The sequence below is a fragment of the Pseudophryne corroboree genome, chromosome 5, assembly GCF_028390025.1.
Source record: "Pseudophryne corroboree isolate aPseCor3 chromosome 5, aPseCor3.hap2, whole genome shotgun sequence".
In the NCBI taxonomy this organism is placed as follows: Eukaryota; Metazoa; Chordata; class Amphibia; order Anura; family Myobatrachidae; genus Pseudophryne; species Pseudophryne corroboree.
In genome coordinates, this window is record NC_086448.1 from 607829966 (window position 1) to 607847886 (window position 17921).

The window sequence follows — 17921 nt, forward strand, 5'->3', positions numbered from 1 at the left end:
TATAAAATACCTAAAACATAAGAAAATAAACTAACATGTAATGCCTACTGTGGGACACGAGTCGTCGATCCATCCACAGAACAATCTTCCCAAATCGGGGGTCTATATTTCCAATCAACCCGGTATATAATTGAATATAGAAGGGAGTGGAGGAGGGGTCCAGAGAAGAAGAGAAAGGGTAAGTCAGATGTTCAAGGGGTTAGGGTGGTCTATAGCGTGGAGGAGGTACCATGAGGTAGATTGAAAGCATTTGTCAATGGCTTGTTTAGTATGTAAGGGGAGTGTCAAAATGTAAGTTTTCCAACATTGGAACAAGGCAGGGGTGAGCCTCTCCTTATGGATAGAGGTCTCCAGCCAGTCCATGGTGAATAAAAAAAATAGTCTAGAGGTCACCATCGAGATATTAGGAGGTATGTTGTGGATCCACTGTTGCAAGATTGCCTTCCTGCCAGCTGCTGATAGTATCATAAGCAGTTTTTTGTTAGACCTGGGGATGTCAGGCTGGTCAGTCAAACATCCGAACAATGCCCAGGAGGTAGTGCAACTAAAGGATATGCCTAAGGACGTAGTTCCATAATGATCTACCTCATGCCAAAACTGTGACACCAGAGCGCAATCCCAGAAGCAATGGAAGAGGTCGGCCCCCTCCATTAGGCATTTAGTGCATTTACTGTCTTCTGAGATGCCCATCAAAGATCGGCGTTTAGGTGAGATGTATGCCCTATGGAGCATTTTATAGGCCATTTCTTGGTAGGAGCTTGCAGGAATAAGCTTTAAGGTCAGTTGAAAGTGACTTAAGAGGGATTCAGGGGTGACCGTTGAGATGTGGGAGGACCATTGGGACAGCTCTGGGAGGTCCGTGTCTGGGATGAGTTCAAGACGAATACGTGTATAAATGGTTGATATAGAGTAGCAGGTTGATTGGAGTAGTGTGTCTAGAGAGTTAAGAAAGTCAATCCCTGTCAATTTAGATAGTACAGTTTTAAGATAGTGCATTGCCTGGAAATAGGCAAACTCGTGGTGAGGAGGCAGGCCGTATTTCTCTCGCGCCTCCGCGAAAGACAGCGGGGCGCGAGAGGAGTTAAGCAGGCTGCGTAGGTTGCGGATACCAAGAGAATGCCAGGTAGTGAAAGGCTGTAGAGCCCCCCCTCCTGAAACTCCAGGTTGCCGATAAAGGGCAGTGAAAGTGAGTATAAATATTGAAGTTTGAGAGATTTCCTCGCCATTTTCCACGCCTGTATTATGGGGAGTAGTAACAAATTAGTGGTAATATGTAAGGCCAGCTTGGAGGGCTTAGCATGGAGAAGATAACTGAGGGACAAGGGAGCACATAGTTGAGAATCTAGGCTGGAATCTGTGTAATAATTATTGTTTCCAAGCCAATCCATAGCAATGCGTAAGAGGCACGCAAGATTGTATTGCTTAATATCAGGTAGGTTGATTCCCCCTCTAGGTACCGTCTGGGATAATTTTTTCATGCTAATCCTTGGGCGTTTACCAGCCCAGATGTATTTGGAGATAGAGGTATTCAAAGAAGATAAGTCCGACTTAGATAACAATAGGGGGGTTATCTGTAAAACATAGAGGAGCTTTGGGAAGCTGGCCATCTTAAATAGGTTGCATCTCCCTAGCATATTAAGGGGGAGGGATTGCCAAAGGCCAAGTTCTGTTCTAATCTTATGTAGGACCGGAGTGATATTAAGCCTATATAGGTGGCAGGGATGAGCAGGGAGTGCAACGCCTAGATAGATAATATGTGTATTCGCCCATTTAAAGGGAAAGGTGGTCCCCCAACCCAGTCTCGCCTGTCCATATATGGCTAACGCCTCTGACTAACTATAGTTAATGGAAAACCCTGCGAAAGAGGAGAAACGATCAGTCATGGCAATTAGCTGCGGGATTGTACGGTGAGGATCTGACATAAAAAGGAGGAGGTCATCTGCGAATGCCACCACCTTTAATTCCTGTGTACCCACAGCAATGCCCCTATAGTTCTTGTGTAACAGAATATGGTGTATAAGGGGTTCCAGTGCCAAATCAAAAAGGAGGGGAGATAAGGGGCATCCTTGCCTAGTGCCTCTTTCCAACGCGAAGGATGGAGATGTCACATTGTTGACTAAGACCTGCGCCACTGGGTTGGTATACAAGGTCTGAACCAAGTTGCAAAACGCTGTGCCAAACCCCTGGTGGGCGAGCACTCGAGATAGGTGAGGCCAGGCAATTTTATCAAATGCCTTCTCGGCGTCTAAATTTATAATGATGTTATTTTTGGCCTGGCTAAAGCGAGTGTAAGATATCGCAGTTAGAGCCGCCCGCACTCCCCGTGTGGATTGTCTACCCTTGACAAATCCCATCTGTGCGGGTGAGATAAGATGGAGTAAGTATGCTTGCAACCTATTAGCTATGATTTTAGTCAAGATTTTAAAGTCTTGATTGAGGAGTGAAATGGGGCGTGTGACCCCACCTGGGTAGGATCTTTACCAGGTTTTGCTAGCACTATAAGCTTGGCTTCGTTAAAACGAAGGGGAGTCTCCCCTGTTGTTAGGATATGGTTATATAATCGTGTTAATATGGGGAGTATATCGGCATCTAGCACCTTATAAAATTCAGCGCTGAAACCGTCAGGGCCAGGGCTCTTTCCATTGGGGAGGGACTTAATGGTGGCCCGCACCTCCTCGTCAGTTATGGGAGCATCCAACGAGTCCCTCTCTTCTAACTCCAGCTTCGGTAACTGCGCCTCATCTAGGAACAATTGACCATCAGTTGCGTTATCAATGTCGGCAGTATATAGGGACTTATAGAAACGCATAAAAGCCGAGCAGATGTCAGTGGGATCAGAAAGAACACCTCCAGAGCTGTGCAACGAGTCAACCCATGTTTTGTTTCGGGGCCCCCTAACCAAATTGGCCAGGAGCTTACCGGACTTATTCCCCCACCTATGAAACCTGTTTCTGCCGTAATCGTAGCTGATCTGGGCCTGTTCGGTGAGAAAGGTATCATAAATTTGTTTTGCCATGAGGTACGTCTCTTTATGAGTAGGGCTATCGCTTTGTTTGTATGTGCGATATGCAAGTGTGAGAGCCGCACTAAGTTCTTGCAATTTTGTGTTAAATTTCATGCGCTTAGAATTGACATAGGAAATAATATGGCCACGAAGGACTGCCTTAGAGGCCCCCCAAAAAAGTGGAGTGTTAGATTCTTGATCCAGGTTGTCAGTAGTATAATTATGCCAGGTGTGTTTAAGATGTAATAAGAAATCCTCTGAGTGTGTGAGATATGCTGGGAATCTTCAACATTTAGATATGTTCTGGGGCAGGGATAAATGTAGGGACAAGGTAATGGGGGCGTGGTCCGAAATAATGATGTCCTTAATTGAGGTGTGAGTAACTTTAAAAAAGAGGTGTTTGGATAAAAATAGATAGTCAATGCGAGAGTGAGTAGAGTGTGGGTGTGAATAGAAAGAATAATCTCGTTGAAGGGGATTATGTATACGCCAAGGGTCTAATAGGGTAAATTGAGAACAAAGAGAGGAAAGCAGAGTAGAGGAGGGCCCGGGTCTTTTGGTACTTACCCCCGACCTATTCATGGATGGATCAACGACCGTGTTGAAATCTCCCCCTAGGATTAAGTTCTGGCCGCCCCAGGACAAAACTCTCTGAAGGATATCTGCAAAAAAGAGATTGTTAGATCCAGTAGGTGCATATAAATTCAGAAAGGTATATATCACATTGTCAATAGAGACATCTAGAAAGATAAATCTGCCCTCGGGGTCGATATATTTTTTAAGGATGGAGAATTGGAGATTCTTATGAAAGAGGATGGCAACACCTCTGGTTTTATTGGTGTAAGGGGCAGATACGCATTCCCCAATCCAAGGGGCTCTCAATGACATGGGGGAATTATGCACCCAGTGTGTTTCTTGTAGGAGCACGACTTGAGGGGATAAGCGAGAGAGATGAGCAACCACCTTCTTGCGTTTAATGGGGCTATTGAGACCCTCCACATTCCAAGAAACTATATTAAAATCTAAAAGTGGGGTTGTCACCGGGGTTGAGGTCTGAGAGACAGCATGGTCAGCCATGCTATCTTACCCCCGTAGATGGAGAAGAGAATATCAAAATCGTATAGGTGAAACGGTGCCCCCCCCCCGTCCCAATGAGCAAGGAGGGGCCAACCTATGGAGGATCGAGACACATTATCCCAGCAGGCAGAACAAACAGATAAACAAACATACAAAAATATCAAACTAACAGACATGAAACAATGGGAGGCAGAGCCTCCAGCATGCGCAAATAGCATGCCTAAATCATATCCCGAACACTGTGTGACCTACTGATTAAAGCAGTTGTAAAGATAGGCAAACTTTAAGTAAGGGTGGACAGTCAAGAGTCAGGGAGCGCCATCGGATCGTCAAAGAAGCATGGTTTTCCATTGACAAAGACCCGAAGACGGGCAGGGTATAACAGTGAGAACTTGACGTTGTCTTCAAACAGTCGCTTGCATTTCGGAGCGAACTCTTTGCGCTTGTTGGCGACATGAGTGGAGAAGTCCTGGAAAATAAGCAGCCTTTCTCCCTTATAGAGGAGATTCTCTGACTTTCGGTAGTGGTCTAAGAGCTTGGCTTTATCCGCGTAGTTTAGAATCCGTAGGATAACAGGTCTAGGGCGTCCCGCGGATTCTCTGCGTTCAGGGCCAATCCTGTGTGCCCTTTCAATGGCCAATGGTGAGCCCTGAAGGTCCATACCTAATCTGTCGGGCAGCCAGTTGGATAGAAGGTCTAGCAGCGCGTGGCCCTTCACCGACTCCAGGATGCCCACCACCCTCAGGTTGTTTCGACGGCTCCGATTCTCCAAGTCGTCGAGTTTTTCAGTGAGGCCTTTAATTTCTGTGGTCTGGGTCTTTATAGTAGACTGTGCGGCTTGTAGATCATCCTCCAATGTTGAAACCCTCTGCTCGACTTCATCTAAGCGGCTACTGTGTTGAGTCAGCTGGGCTAAGGTGGAATCAATGGCTTCTTTAATGCCCGCCAGTTTTTCGTCTAGGAGAGGTCCAAGAACCGCAGCAATGTCAGTGGGTTTCATTTTAGGCTGTTTAGTAGTTGTAGCGTTAGTACGTTTTCTTTGGGATCGAGATCGGGTGGTGGAGCAATCGGAGTCAGAAGAATTTCTGTGGGACGTGTCCTCGCGTGTGCCTGAAATAGGACCAGTCGAGGACATTGGGGTGGACACCAGGAACTTTTCCATATGAGGTCGCTAGAAATAGATATGTAGAGTAGAAGCAATGTAGGGCGCAGTGAGTAGTTTAATGAGGGTCACATCAGCGTCGGGAAGGTACTGGAAAGTTACATTGCTATGAAGATAGCAGGCATGTCAGGATGTTGTGGATCAGATTTGCCAGAAACAACGTGTTAGAGGTGTCACAGTGTGACACTCCAGAACGCCACAGCAGCGTGATGTATATGTCAAAAGACTCGAGGTTAGGGGTAGCGGGAGCTAGGCATCCACAGCGACGAGTCTGCAGCTTCCGAGTACAGCAGATGGCAGCAGGGCTGTTAAAGTATCACACCTGTTGTTTCAAGGCGTAATATAATGACTCCCCTCCGGCCGCCAAACAGGAGACATGAGAATAGGCAGGGCTATAGGAATAGATGTGTAGTGGCTGTGAGTTGTCTAATCTAGAAGTCGCCACAAGAGGGAGCTCGAGTCACAGCCATCTCCAGCCATGAAGTGAGATGAGTGCTGTGCCAGTCATAAGATGGCCGCCGCCTGTCAGTGAGACCAGGTCCCTCCGGCGGTCTCCCGGTCGTTAGTCCCTGCCAGCGAGGGGGGAGATCTTTCAGGCGAGGGCGTGTGAGGCGGGGGTCGGAGGGCAGGAGCCCGGAGAAGCCGGGGATCGGCGAGGCGGAATCTAAAGTCCGGGCGGTGCCAACCACAAGATGGCCGCCAGCCGCCAGTCACACGCGTCCCGGCCACCACCTCCCGCAGGCCGCCCGGTCACCGGTCTCCCGTGAGGGCCAGTGTCTGATGGGTGAGTTCTCAGGTGCCAGGGAGCGCCACTCAGGTGGGGGAGGGAGTCCGCAGAGTCGCCGCACCGGGTCCAACGGATCGACGACTCCACTCCAAAATCGAGGCCCCGGCTTCTGGGGCGGAGGTAGGCCGCAATCCGCAGGGGGCAACGCAGGGCCCCCCCGATTCCGCAGCTTCGACCTCCGGGTGCAGGGTGACGTAGCAGGGCTTAGGGGACTGTATCCTTGCAGGTGGGCCCTCAAATCCAGATCAGGGATTTATTTTAATGAACTGCTGGCCGGAGCTCTGCAGGAACCCGACCTCTCCTGATGCCAGCTAGGCCACGCCCCCGCAATGCATCATTTTTAAACTCGCAGCAAATCTAAAATAAAGGGGTAGATTTAACAAAGAATGAAATTCTTGTTATCACTCGTTGTTAAATGCTGCTCCTGCAAATCAGTTCCTTTACGTGTTTGAAAAATGACAGGAGCTGATTGGTTTGAGCACCATTTAACATTCATAACGAGTGATAAAAAGAACACTTATTGGCCCTCATTCCGAGTTGTTCGCTCGCTAGCCGCTTTTCGCAGCAGTGCACACGCTAAGCCGCCGCCCTCTGGGAGTGAATCTTAGCTTAGCAGAATTGCGAACGAAGTATTCGCAATATTGCGAAAAGATTTTTCTTTGCAGTTTCTGAGTAGCTCGAGACTTACTCTTCCAGTGCGATCAGTTCAGTGCTTGTCGTTCCTGGTTTGACGTCACAAACACACCCAGCGTTCGCCCAGACACTCCCCCGTTTCTCCAGCCACTCCCGCGTTTTTCCCAGAAACGGCAGCGTTTTTTCACACACACCCATAAAACAGCCGGTTTCCGCCCAGAAACACCCACTTCCTGTCAATCACACTCCGATCACCAGAACAAAGAAAAAACCTCGTAATGCCGTGAGTATACCAAACTTCTTAGCAAATTTACTTGGCGCAGCCGCAGTGCGAACATTGCGCATGCGCAGTTAGCGGAAAATCGATGCGATGCGAAGAAAATTAACGAGCGAACAACTCGGAATGAGGGCCATTGTTAAATCTGCCCTCAAATTATCACAAATGATAATTATGTAATGATGAATAGCCCCTATGTGATATAAGGACCCTTTCCCCAGTGGGCTTCAAATGTGTAGTGTATTTGGGCGGGATGTACTCATTGCTATCGCCGGCCATCGCAGTGATGCTAATCGCAAATGCACTTACATATGAGATTAGTATTGCGAAGGGCAGCTCTTCCGATAGGAGCTGTCCTTTGCAATCTCCGGAGGGCCCTGCACTTCCGGGTTTATGTCCCAGGGGTGGTTCTGTGCATGCGCAGAAAGATGGGGCGGCCGCGAGGCATGCTGGGAGGGATCCAATCGGGTCCCTGATACCAACACTGCGGAGAGAAGCCAATAGGCTTCTATGGAGAAAGCGGTGGTGCCTCGGTGGCCAGCAGTTAGTGCATTCGGAAATTGCAGTAAACAGATGTTTTACTGGATTTTCTGTTTAGTACATCCCGCCCTGTCTTGTCCCACATTGCATAGTGGAATAGTGGTGGGAAAAAACAAGTGACATCATAAGTATGTATGTTTGTGAATATATATATATATATATATATATATATATAGGGAAGGGGGAGTGTTCCTACACAACCTTTCAGAAAATATTGAAACGTATTGTAAACCAACAATCTGGAAAATAATTAAGGAAAGAATTTCCAAAGATAAATCATCCTGCTGGTGGTGCACCCCAAGGAAAAAAAGACTGAATTTTAGAAAATTGTTTTGTTCCTTGAAAGAGATCAAGAGAACAAAAAAGAAAACCTCTTTGTGGGGGCACTCTTTATCAAAATTGTTTAATTTATTTAAAACATAACATTTATTGAATCAAAAATAAGAAATATATATAATTCATAGCCTTTCTCAAACAAAAAGGAAATTTTTGACCTCTAAGTATAGGTCACCCTCAGGTGAAAATATAGTGTAATATAAAATTGTATCCAAGAATGCTTTTTTTTCAATTTGATTTTAAGATAAAATAAGCAAGGTCAGAAAATAATGATCCGACCGTGACGGCATAATGTATTTTCCTAACTGGACGATCTACCTATAGTTAGTAGCTACTGTATCACTCCTCTTGAGAGAAACCAAAAGCAATTTTATCAGATTAGTTTGTAGCTGATCATTGTACCTGCTCAGAACAGAATATACCTGAGCAGGCTTTGTAGATCAGAGCTTTATTGTGTTAAAATCCTGATATATAAACAATTGGTCATGAACAATTTTGAAAGTGAGTATTTACCTGAATAAGGCAGATAAGTCATATATTCCTTAATAATGAGAAGCAATTTGCTTTATAGCCCACAATGACAGGTACAGATAACAAAAAGACTTTTTCTGTCTTTATATGAGCATGATTTGCACTGAGGAGAAATATATATGTGTGTATATCCCCTGCTGCTGTGCTTGCAACAATTACTAAGGAAAAAGACACAAGGTAAGATCTCAAAAGAATGAAGCAGCAGCTCCTTATATGGACTCAAATCTCCAAATTACTTGCAACAATATTGTTATTTCTTTAAGCAAAATGTAACATCAGCAGTGCAACAATATTGTTATTTCTTAAGCAGAATGTAACATCGATAATAAGGTAAAATTACAATGAATTGTTAATCTTCCTATAAATCCAATTGTAGCCAGAGGAAGCAAAATGTAACATCACCAATAAGGAGAAAATTACAATGAATTGTTAGTCTTCCTATGAATCTGATTATAGCCAGAGGAAAAGTTAGATTAGTTAAGTCTGTTTTAGGGCTATAGCTATAATAGACGTCTGTGGAAAAAAACTTTTTTATTTTAATTACCACAGAAAGGGGATATTAGTATAAATTAAATTAAAGAATCCCCATCTACAGGCATAATAGAAGTCCGTCCCATATGTCCAGCCAACTTCTGCTGCCTTCCCATGTGTGTATAAATACACAGTGAATGGGAGGTGAGAGAGTCGGTCAGACGGTGACGGACTGAAGGAAGAAAAAGAGTGTTTCTTGCTGTCATCCGCTATAGTGCCCACCGCCCTGTTGATATTTAATCAGTGCAGGGCTGGGAGGTACCGCCAAGCGGATGATGAGAGCGCACTGAAAATACCTAGCGGGGAGAGAGAGTGTCCCCGAGTGTAGCGGTTGCGGCAGTCGTCTCTGTTAGTGCCGTGGTCCCTGTATAGCGGGCTTGTTCACCATCCAATGGTGAACAAGCCCGCTATACAGGGTGAAACGTACGTTCAGCAGTACTAGGATAGCGTCACATGACGCCATTACCGGAATCCCGACACATGACTGGGGCCCGGACCACGGCACTAACAGAGACGACTGCCGCAACCGCTACACTCGGGGACACTCTCTCTCCCCGCTAGGTATTTTCAGTGCGCTCTCATCATCCGCTTGGCGGTACCTCCCAGCCCTGCACTGATTAAATATCAACAGGGCGGTGGGCACTATAGCGGATGACAGCAAGAAACACTCTTTTTCTTCCTTCAGTCCGTCACCGTCTGACCGACTCTCTCACCTCCCATTCACTGTGTATTTATACACACATGGGAAGGCAGCAGAAGTTGGCTGGACATATGGGACGGACTTCTATTATGCCTGTAGATGGGGATTCTTTAATTTAATTTATACTAATATCCCCTTTCTGTGGTAATTAAAATAAAAAAGTTTTTTTCCACAGACGTCTATTATAGCTATAGCCCTAAAACAGACTTAACTAATCTAACTTTTCCTCTGGCTATAATCAGATTCATAGGAAGACTAACAATTCATTGTAATTTTCTCCTTATTGGTGATGTTACATTTTGCTTCCTCTGGCTACAATTGGATTTATAGGAAGATTAACAATTCATTGTAATTTTACCTTATTATCGATGTTACATTCTGCTTAAGAAATAACAATATTGTTGCACTGCTGATGTTACATTTTGCTTAAAGAAATAACAATATTGTTGCAAGTAATTTGGAGATTTGAGTCCATATAAGGAGCTGCTGCTTCATTCTTTTGAGATCTTACCTTGTGTCTTTTTCCTTAGTAATTGTTGCAAGCACAGCAGCAGGGGATATACACACATATATATTTCTCCTCAGTGCAAATCATGCTCATATAAAGACAGAAAAAGTCTTTTTGTTATCTGTACCTGTCATTGTGGGCTATAAAGCAAATTGCTTCTCATTATTAAGGAATATATGACTTATCTGCCTTATTCAGGTAAATACTCACTTTCAAAATTGTTCATGACCAATTGTTTATATATCAGGATTTTAACACAATAAAGCTCTGATCTACAAAGCCTGCTCAGGTATATTCTGTTCTGAGCAGGTACAATGATCAGCTACAAACTAATCTGATAAAATTGCTTTTGGTTTCTCTCAAGAGGAGTGATACAATAGCTACTAACTATAGGTAGATCGTCCAGTTAGGAAAATACATTATGACGTCACGGTCGGATCATTATTTTCTGACCTTGCTTATTTTATCTTAAAATCAAATTGAAAAAAAGCATTCTTGGATACAATTTTATATTACACTATATTTTCACCTGAGGGTGACCTATACTTAGAGGTCAAAAATTTCCTTTTTGTTTGAGAAAGGCTATGAATGATATATATTTCTTATTTTTTATTCAATAAATGTTATGTTTTAAATAAATTAAACAATTTTGATAAAGAGTGCCCCCACAAAGAGGTTTTCTTTTTTGTTCTCTTGATCTCTTTCAAGGAACAAAACAATTTTCTAATATATATATATATATATATATATATGATATATTTATTAATTAATATTTATGTTTTGTATAGATAGATTGATAGATAAATCAATACATACACAAAGATATGTCTTCTGATGCCTCTTCTGGTTTTTCTACACTATTGAAAGCTACGGTCTCTGCTGAGTCTATACAGGAACCTCCTGTGGTATTATATCATGATGCATATAACTGATACAGCACTGTTGAATAGGAATAATCATGGCAGCACAGAACATAGGGTGGCAGACTCCCCTCCCCCTGCACGCCCCCTCCGCTTAAAGTGCACTGACTGGGGAGACGCGTCGCTCATTCGCTGGCAGGAGACAGGGACGGTGCGGGCGGAATATCTCCGGCGTTGCTGCGTGTATACCAGGACGGTGCGGACTGCTCATCCCCGTGGAATATAGAGGGAGAACTGGCTGCAGAGTACAGTGTATACAGAGTGACACACGCAGCGGAGAGCGGGGGTGATGATGAGCTCCGGGCACCCAGGCGGACAACGCAGGGATTCTCGCCTGTTGGATTAATTTGTAGAAGTGACGAGATTATATTGGATTGTACCTTGTGCGGGGATTGCGGAGTGTGAGAAGCGATGGAGCCCTGCAGCCGATGTTCCCCGGCGGTCATCTGCTCGCTGCTTGTCCTCGTCGTGTCCGGTATGTGTTCACTGCCGCTAGCCGGGGTAACTCCGAGCCTTGCTGCCCCTACTAGTGTCTGTTTGTCTCCCCCTGGGATCATCTTCAGGATCCTACACATGTTACTTTATGCAGAGCATAGTACCAGTGACGGCTACCTTCACGCACCATTAGGAGATATATGTGTGTAATAATTAGACGCTGTAGATAGATAGATAGATAGATATTGTAAGTAATGTACGGTGCTGATGTTCCTATGCCTGTCATCATGGTGGCTGCCAAACTTCAGTCATGTGTTCAGTAAATCCCCCCCCCCCCCAGTAATTTTCCAAAGTTGTCTTTGATAATGCTCCATGTTCTTAGTTCTTAGATGCTAGTTACTAGTAATATGTAAGGCTGGTGTCCAGTTATCCTGTCTCCAGCGCTGATAATTACAGTACAGTACAAAAATGACGTACTCCTATGTATAAAGTACTTTTTCCTTATCTGCCAAGTCATGGCAGCAATGACTTCCTTGTGCTTATGATTGCAAGAAAGTTACAACCTTGGAGGCCTAAAAGGAACGTATGAAAGGTGATGGAGAAGAAGTTATAATTATTGGGACCAGGTCCTGATATTTAATAAATATGCCCCATATCCCTGATACTTACATCTTATAGAAACTGTAGTTTACACATGATTTAAGTAAAAAGTGGCTTGCGACAGACAATTTAGTTTACCTTTAGTCTGGTTTCTTAGATGTCTGGGACAGGGAGACAGAATGCTCAGTCTAAGGTTACAAGGAGCTGCTTCGGGGTTCCAAACCATGGTCAGCAGCAAGTTGCTTATTTTGTTGTTTTTTTAGTTACACGTTAGAGTATTTCATTTACTTATGTCAGAGAAAGTTACTTATGGAACATATTTATTCTCTGTCATGTTCAATACCAGTTGTAAAGATCAGTGGAAAATGCTGGCACTAGGTAGCCATTAAATAAACTTGGAGAGATATACTGTAGACATCTATAAAGTTCGTTTTACATCAATGGTTGATGTTCTGTAGATGTAAATATATGTTATGTTTTGTAAATGAGTATTGCAAATGAAAAGCATCACAGTTAATATGTTCCATGCAAATAGATTGTTGTATGCGATTTAATATTGATATTTTAATCACAGATAGCAAATCAGGTCAGTTAGATCCTGGCTTTATTCTGTAGGATAGATTTTGTAAGAAGTAAGCACATCTGTGTGCAGTGGAAATCTGTGATCTACAAAGTGACTGTTTCCATAATTAGACCATGATTTGAATGTGTATCGCAATAAGAAATGTCTAGAATTTCATGCCTGCTTGTTTGATGGAATTATAATTGTAGAAATACAGAATATGGTCCTTTAATTCATATAAAACTATCATGGTCAAGAGGAGTGCAATTTTATTATATTGAAATTGTTCTGCAAATTATTTTCCTCTGTTTGCACTTGCCCATAATAGGTCTCATGTTTTGCTGGGGATATTTGGCCTTAAGTGCTACCAGACCTGCCCCAAGCACTCCACACAACAGAATGAATTCACCAACATAGACTATACAGTATGCAAAATGTGAATTTACAAATAGAAAGAGCATTCCATGGAATAGAAAAGCAAAAAGAACTCTAAGAACATGGCCAGAACTTTGCATACAAGTGGAATGAGCTCTTCCTTTGTGAAACTTGAAAGATGTGAAATTTTGCTCATCTGTAATATCTTCTTTAGACAGAAGACCCGGCATTTCAGTGCTGTCTCGTTTTGCCAGTCTCTGCCTGACACCACCCCTTTTCACAAAGAGAAGCAAATTACCGGGCCAAGAATTTCTACCCGGTAATTTGCAGATCAAAACAGGTATTTCGTTTCTGTGAAAGGGTCAACCCGGATCCAAATTCTCAGGTCTCCAACCCCGGTAAATTCCTGGGTCGATGTTCCGGAAATTTCAACCCGGGTCGACCCTTTCACACATAAAATGGACCCGTGTTTTTCGGCAAATTACCGGGTAGAACTGCTTTACCCGGTCATTTCATTTTCTGTGTGAAAGGGGTATAATTGTGCTCTGTAAATGTGGTTCAGAAAGTTTGGACACTTATGGCAAAACATCCATAAGATTCGTCCACAAGCAATCTAGTTTATTAGCCAGCATCCCTGTCCCCACATGTACTGTAACACAAATCTAGGATTTCCATGCCAGGGACCTTGGCAGTTCAGGAGGACTCCACTAGTCAGCAACCACTTTTTCCCACGTTGATAACTGAACCTAAGCTTGAATTATGTTGATACAGTTTCTAGCCAGGCACTCAACAGACATACAGGTAGGGGGATATTTATCAAAGCTTGGAGAGAGAAAGTACCAACCAATCAGATCCATGTAATTTTACAGGCTGTGTTGACTTGTTTCACATTCGGACTCAACACTGTTTAAACGTCCCTTGATTGCCAGTGTGAGAAAACATTTGATCGCTCCTGGATTATGTGTTTCCCTGATGTGGTTCCAGATCTGGTAGTTGTGGAGGAGATGTTAGCTAAAATCGATTATGAACTATCCTTTGACCCCAAGAAAAATGGTGATTAGGGTTGCACTTAGATCTCATGCTTCTCCTTGGGGATCCCTACAACAAGAGATGATAGATACTGTATGTCCCTCACTGCATTTTACAAACTGATCATGGCCCTCAGACTTTGCATGCCTGGTCGGGAGCTTTTACTAGAAAAAATCCTATTTTGACAATTCTGCTCTAGACTCTAGAACAGTGTCACTCAGGAGCTTCTGAAACAGTCAAGGGAATGCTAAAAACTAACTAACTTCTTCAGATTAGCATTCGAAAACTGACAGAAGTGATCCATCTCAGCACTATAACAACCTACATTGCCTGTTGTAAATACTGATTGATGGGTGGATGGTTGCGATATACTGAATGAAATGCAGTTGCGGGATTTGACATTTATTAGTATTCTCTGTGCAAGAGCAGATTTAGAGACACTTAACAGTATTTTCTTAGGAAACACTATGTTAGAGCCGCTGCAATGCTTGCATTGTCATTCTTTAATCAATTGATTTCCCTTGTGGTTAGTGGGGTGAAAGAAATTGTGTCTAAAAATCTTACAAAACAATTCAGGCATTTATCACATTAGTTTAAAGGTAAAGTTTTCTCTGTCAGTTTGTTTGCAGTCTTTTCTTGGTACTCATTCTGTTCAGTCAACACGTATTTAGTAGTGTTTGAATGAGGAATATGATTTAGCCATATGCCATGAGAATAACTGCTTGCCAGGAGCATGCTGTTTGACTTTACTTGTGCATTAATCCCGGCTGTTTATTCTCTGTTTTGTGTTATCCAATCAATCAAGAGTTGCCATAACCTGTTTGCCAGAGATTTGTTCCAACTTTCTGATGTTTTCGGCTGTACATTTAGCTCACTCTGTTCACACAGTTTTATCTTCTTTAAAGAAAAGTTTATTTTGAAAAACTGTCCAGAAAGTTGTCTGAAAAAGATCAGATGTGGCTGTGGAATAAAAAAAATAAAAATACAAAAACAGGTTTTATATACTAGTAAAACCCACAACTTATTGTTAATTGAAAGCAGAAGGGACAGTTAATAGGTACCTTCAGATTATTTTATTTTAATGACTTTTAGATGGATTCCTGCAACTTTCACTAAGGGGGTAATTCAGACCTGATTGCTAGGCTGCGTTTTCTCACAGATAGCAATCAGATCTGAACTGCACATGCACCACAATGCACAGGCGCGACGGACCGCAGCAACAGGGATTGCTGGTCAGCGACGGAATGGTGCGAAAATTCCAAACGCACTGTCGATCGCAAGGAGATTGACTAAAGAGGGCGTTTGTGGGTGGCAACCGACAGTTTTCAAGGAGTGTCTGGAAAAACGCAGGCATGTCCAAGCGTTGGAAGGGAGAGTGTCTGACGTCAAATCTGGTCCCAGACAGTGATCGCAGCGGCTAAGTAAGTCCAGGGCTGTGCAGAGACTGCACAAAATCAGTTTGTGCAGCTCTGCTACACATGTGATCGCACACTTGCACAGCTAAAATAGGTAGCCTGTAGGCGGCGACTATCTAATCGCAGGGCTGCAAAAATCGCTGCCCAGCGATCAGGTCTGAATTACCCCCTAAATGTGTGTATTTCAGCCATATACTTAGATCATTGAAAAAAAATGCATATTTTGGCACAGAACTCCTATTTGGATAAAACTGTATTTAATGCAGAGTGGTCATCTGCATCATTCAGTAGATTGCCATTCTTTTTACCTGTTTCCTAATCATTTTATCCACTTCATGGGCATTTCTGTCAGTCATACCTATGTTTTTTATTTGGTGTTTTTTGTTTTACAGGTTGAGTATCCCTTATCCAAAATGCTTGGGACCAGAGGTATTTTGGATATCGGATTTTTCCGCATTTTGGAATAATTGCATACCATAATAAGATATCGTGGCGATGGGACCCAAGTCTAAGCACAGAATGCATATATGTTTCATATACACCTTATACACCCAGCCTGAAGGTCATTTAATACAATATTTCTCTGACGTCCTAGTGGATGCTGGGACTTCCGTAAGGACCATGGGGAATAGCGGCTCCGCAGGAGACTGGGCACAAAAGTAAAAGCTTTAGACTAGCTGGTGTGCACTGGCTCCTCCCCCTATGACCCTCCTCCAAGCCTCAGTTAGATTTTTGTGCCCGGCCGAGAAGGGTGCATGCTAGGTAGCTCTCCTGAGCTGCTTAGAGTAAAAGTTTAAATAGGTTTTTTATTTTCAGTGAGACCTGCTGGCAACAGGCTCACTGCATCGTGGGACTAAGGGGAGAAGAAGCGAACTCACCTGCATGCAGAGTGGATTGGGCTTCTTGGCTACTGGACATTAGCTCCAGAGGGACGATCACAGGTTCAGCCTGGATGGGTCCCGGAGCCGCGCCGCCGGCCCCCTTACAGAGCCAGAAGAGCGAAGAGGTCCGGAGAAATCGGCGGCAGAAGACGTTCCTGTCTTCAGATAAGGTAGCGCACAGCACTGCAGCTGTGCGCCATTGCTCTCAGCACACTTCACACTCCGGTCACTGAGGGTGCAGGGCGCTGGGGGGGAGCGCCCTGAGACGCAATAAAACACTATAAAAACCTTATATGGCTAAAGAAATGCATCACATATAGCTCCTGGGCTATATGGATGCATTTAACCCCTGCCAGTTTTCCTGAAAAAAGCGGGAGAAAAGGCCGCCGTGAAGGGGGCGGAGCCTTTCTCCTCAGCACACAAGCGCCATTTTCTTTCACAGATCCGCTGGAAGGACGGCTCCCTGACTCTCCCCTGCAGTCCTGCTACAAGAATCAGGGTAAAACAAGAGAGGGGGGGCACTATTGGCAGCTAATATAAAACAGCAGCTATAAAGGGAGAAACACTTACATAAGGTTATCCCTGTATATATATAGCGCTCTGGTGTGTGCTGGCAAACTCTCCCTCTGTCTCCCCAAAGGGCTCGTGGGGTCCTGTCCTCTTTCAGAGCATTCCCTGTGTGTGTGCTGGGTGTCGGTACGATTGTGTCGACATGTATGAGGAGGAAAATGATGTGGAAGCAGAGCAATTGCCTGTGTTAGTGATGTCACCCCCTAGGGAGTCGACACCTGACTGGATGGTCGTATTTAAAGAATTACGTGACAATGTCAGCACTTTGCAAAAAACTGTTGACGACATGAGACAGCCGGCAAATCAATTAGTGCCTGTTCAGGCGTCTCAGACACCGTCAGGGGCGCTAAAACGCCCGTTACCTCAGATGGTCGACACAGACCCAGACACGGATACTGAATCCAGTGTCGACGGTGAGGAGACAAACGTAATGTCCAGTAGGGCCACACGTTACATGATCACGGCAATGAAGGAGGCATTGAATATTTCTGACACTACAAGTACCACAAAAAAGGGTATTATGTGGGGTGTGAAAAAACTACCAGTAGTTTTTCCTGAATCAGATGAATTAAATGAGGTGTGTGATAAAGCGTGGTTTTCCCCCGATAAAAAACTGCTGATTTCTAATAAATTATTGGCACTATACCCTTTCCCGCCAGAGGTTAGGGCACGTTGGGAAACACCTCCTAGGGTAGATAAGGCGCTCACACGCTTATCAAAACAAGTGGCGTTACCGTCTCCCGATACGGCCGCCCTCAAGGAACCAGCTGATAGAAGGCTGGAAAATATCCTAAAAGGTATATACACACATACTGGTGTTATACTGCGACCAGCAATCGCCTCAGCCTGGATGTGCAGCGCTGGAGTGGCTTGGTCGGATTCCCTGACTGAAAATATTGATACCCTGGATAGGGACAGTATATTATTAACTATAGAGCATTTAAAGGATGCATTACTATATATGCGAGATGCACAGAGGGATATTTGCACCCTGGCATCTAGAGTGAGTGCGATGTCCATTTCTGCCAGAAGAGCGTTATGGACGCGA

At 44.1% G+C, this 17921-nt stretch overlaps 1 protein-coding gene across 1 annotated transcript in view; it reads left to right on the forward strand.

Moving 5' to 3' along the window:
• The first annotated feature begins 11120 nt into the window (after nucleotides 1–11120).
• Nucleotides 11121–17921, forward strand: part of APCDD1 (APC down-regulated 1) — a 93997-nt gene continuing 87196 nt past the window's right edge. The window contains 1 exon segment of the mRNA XM_063923458.1: nucleotides 11121–11481. Coding sequence (XP_063779528.1) covers nucleotides 11418–11481 — 64 coding nt within the window. The 5' untranslated portion in view covers nucleotides 11121–11417.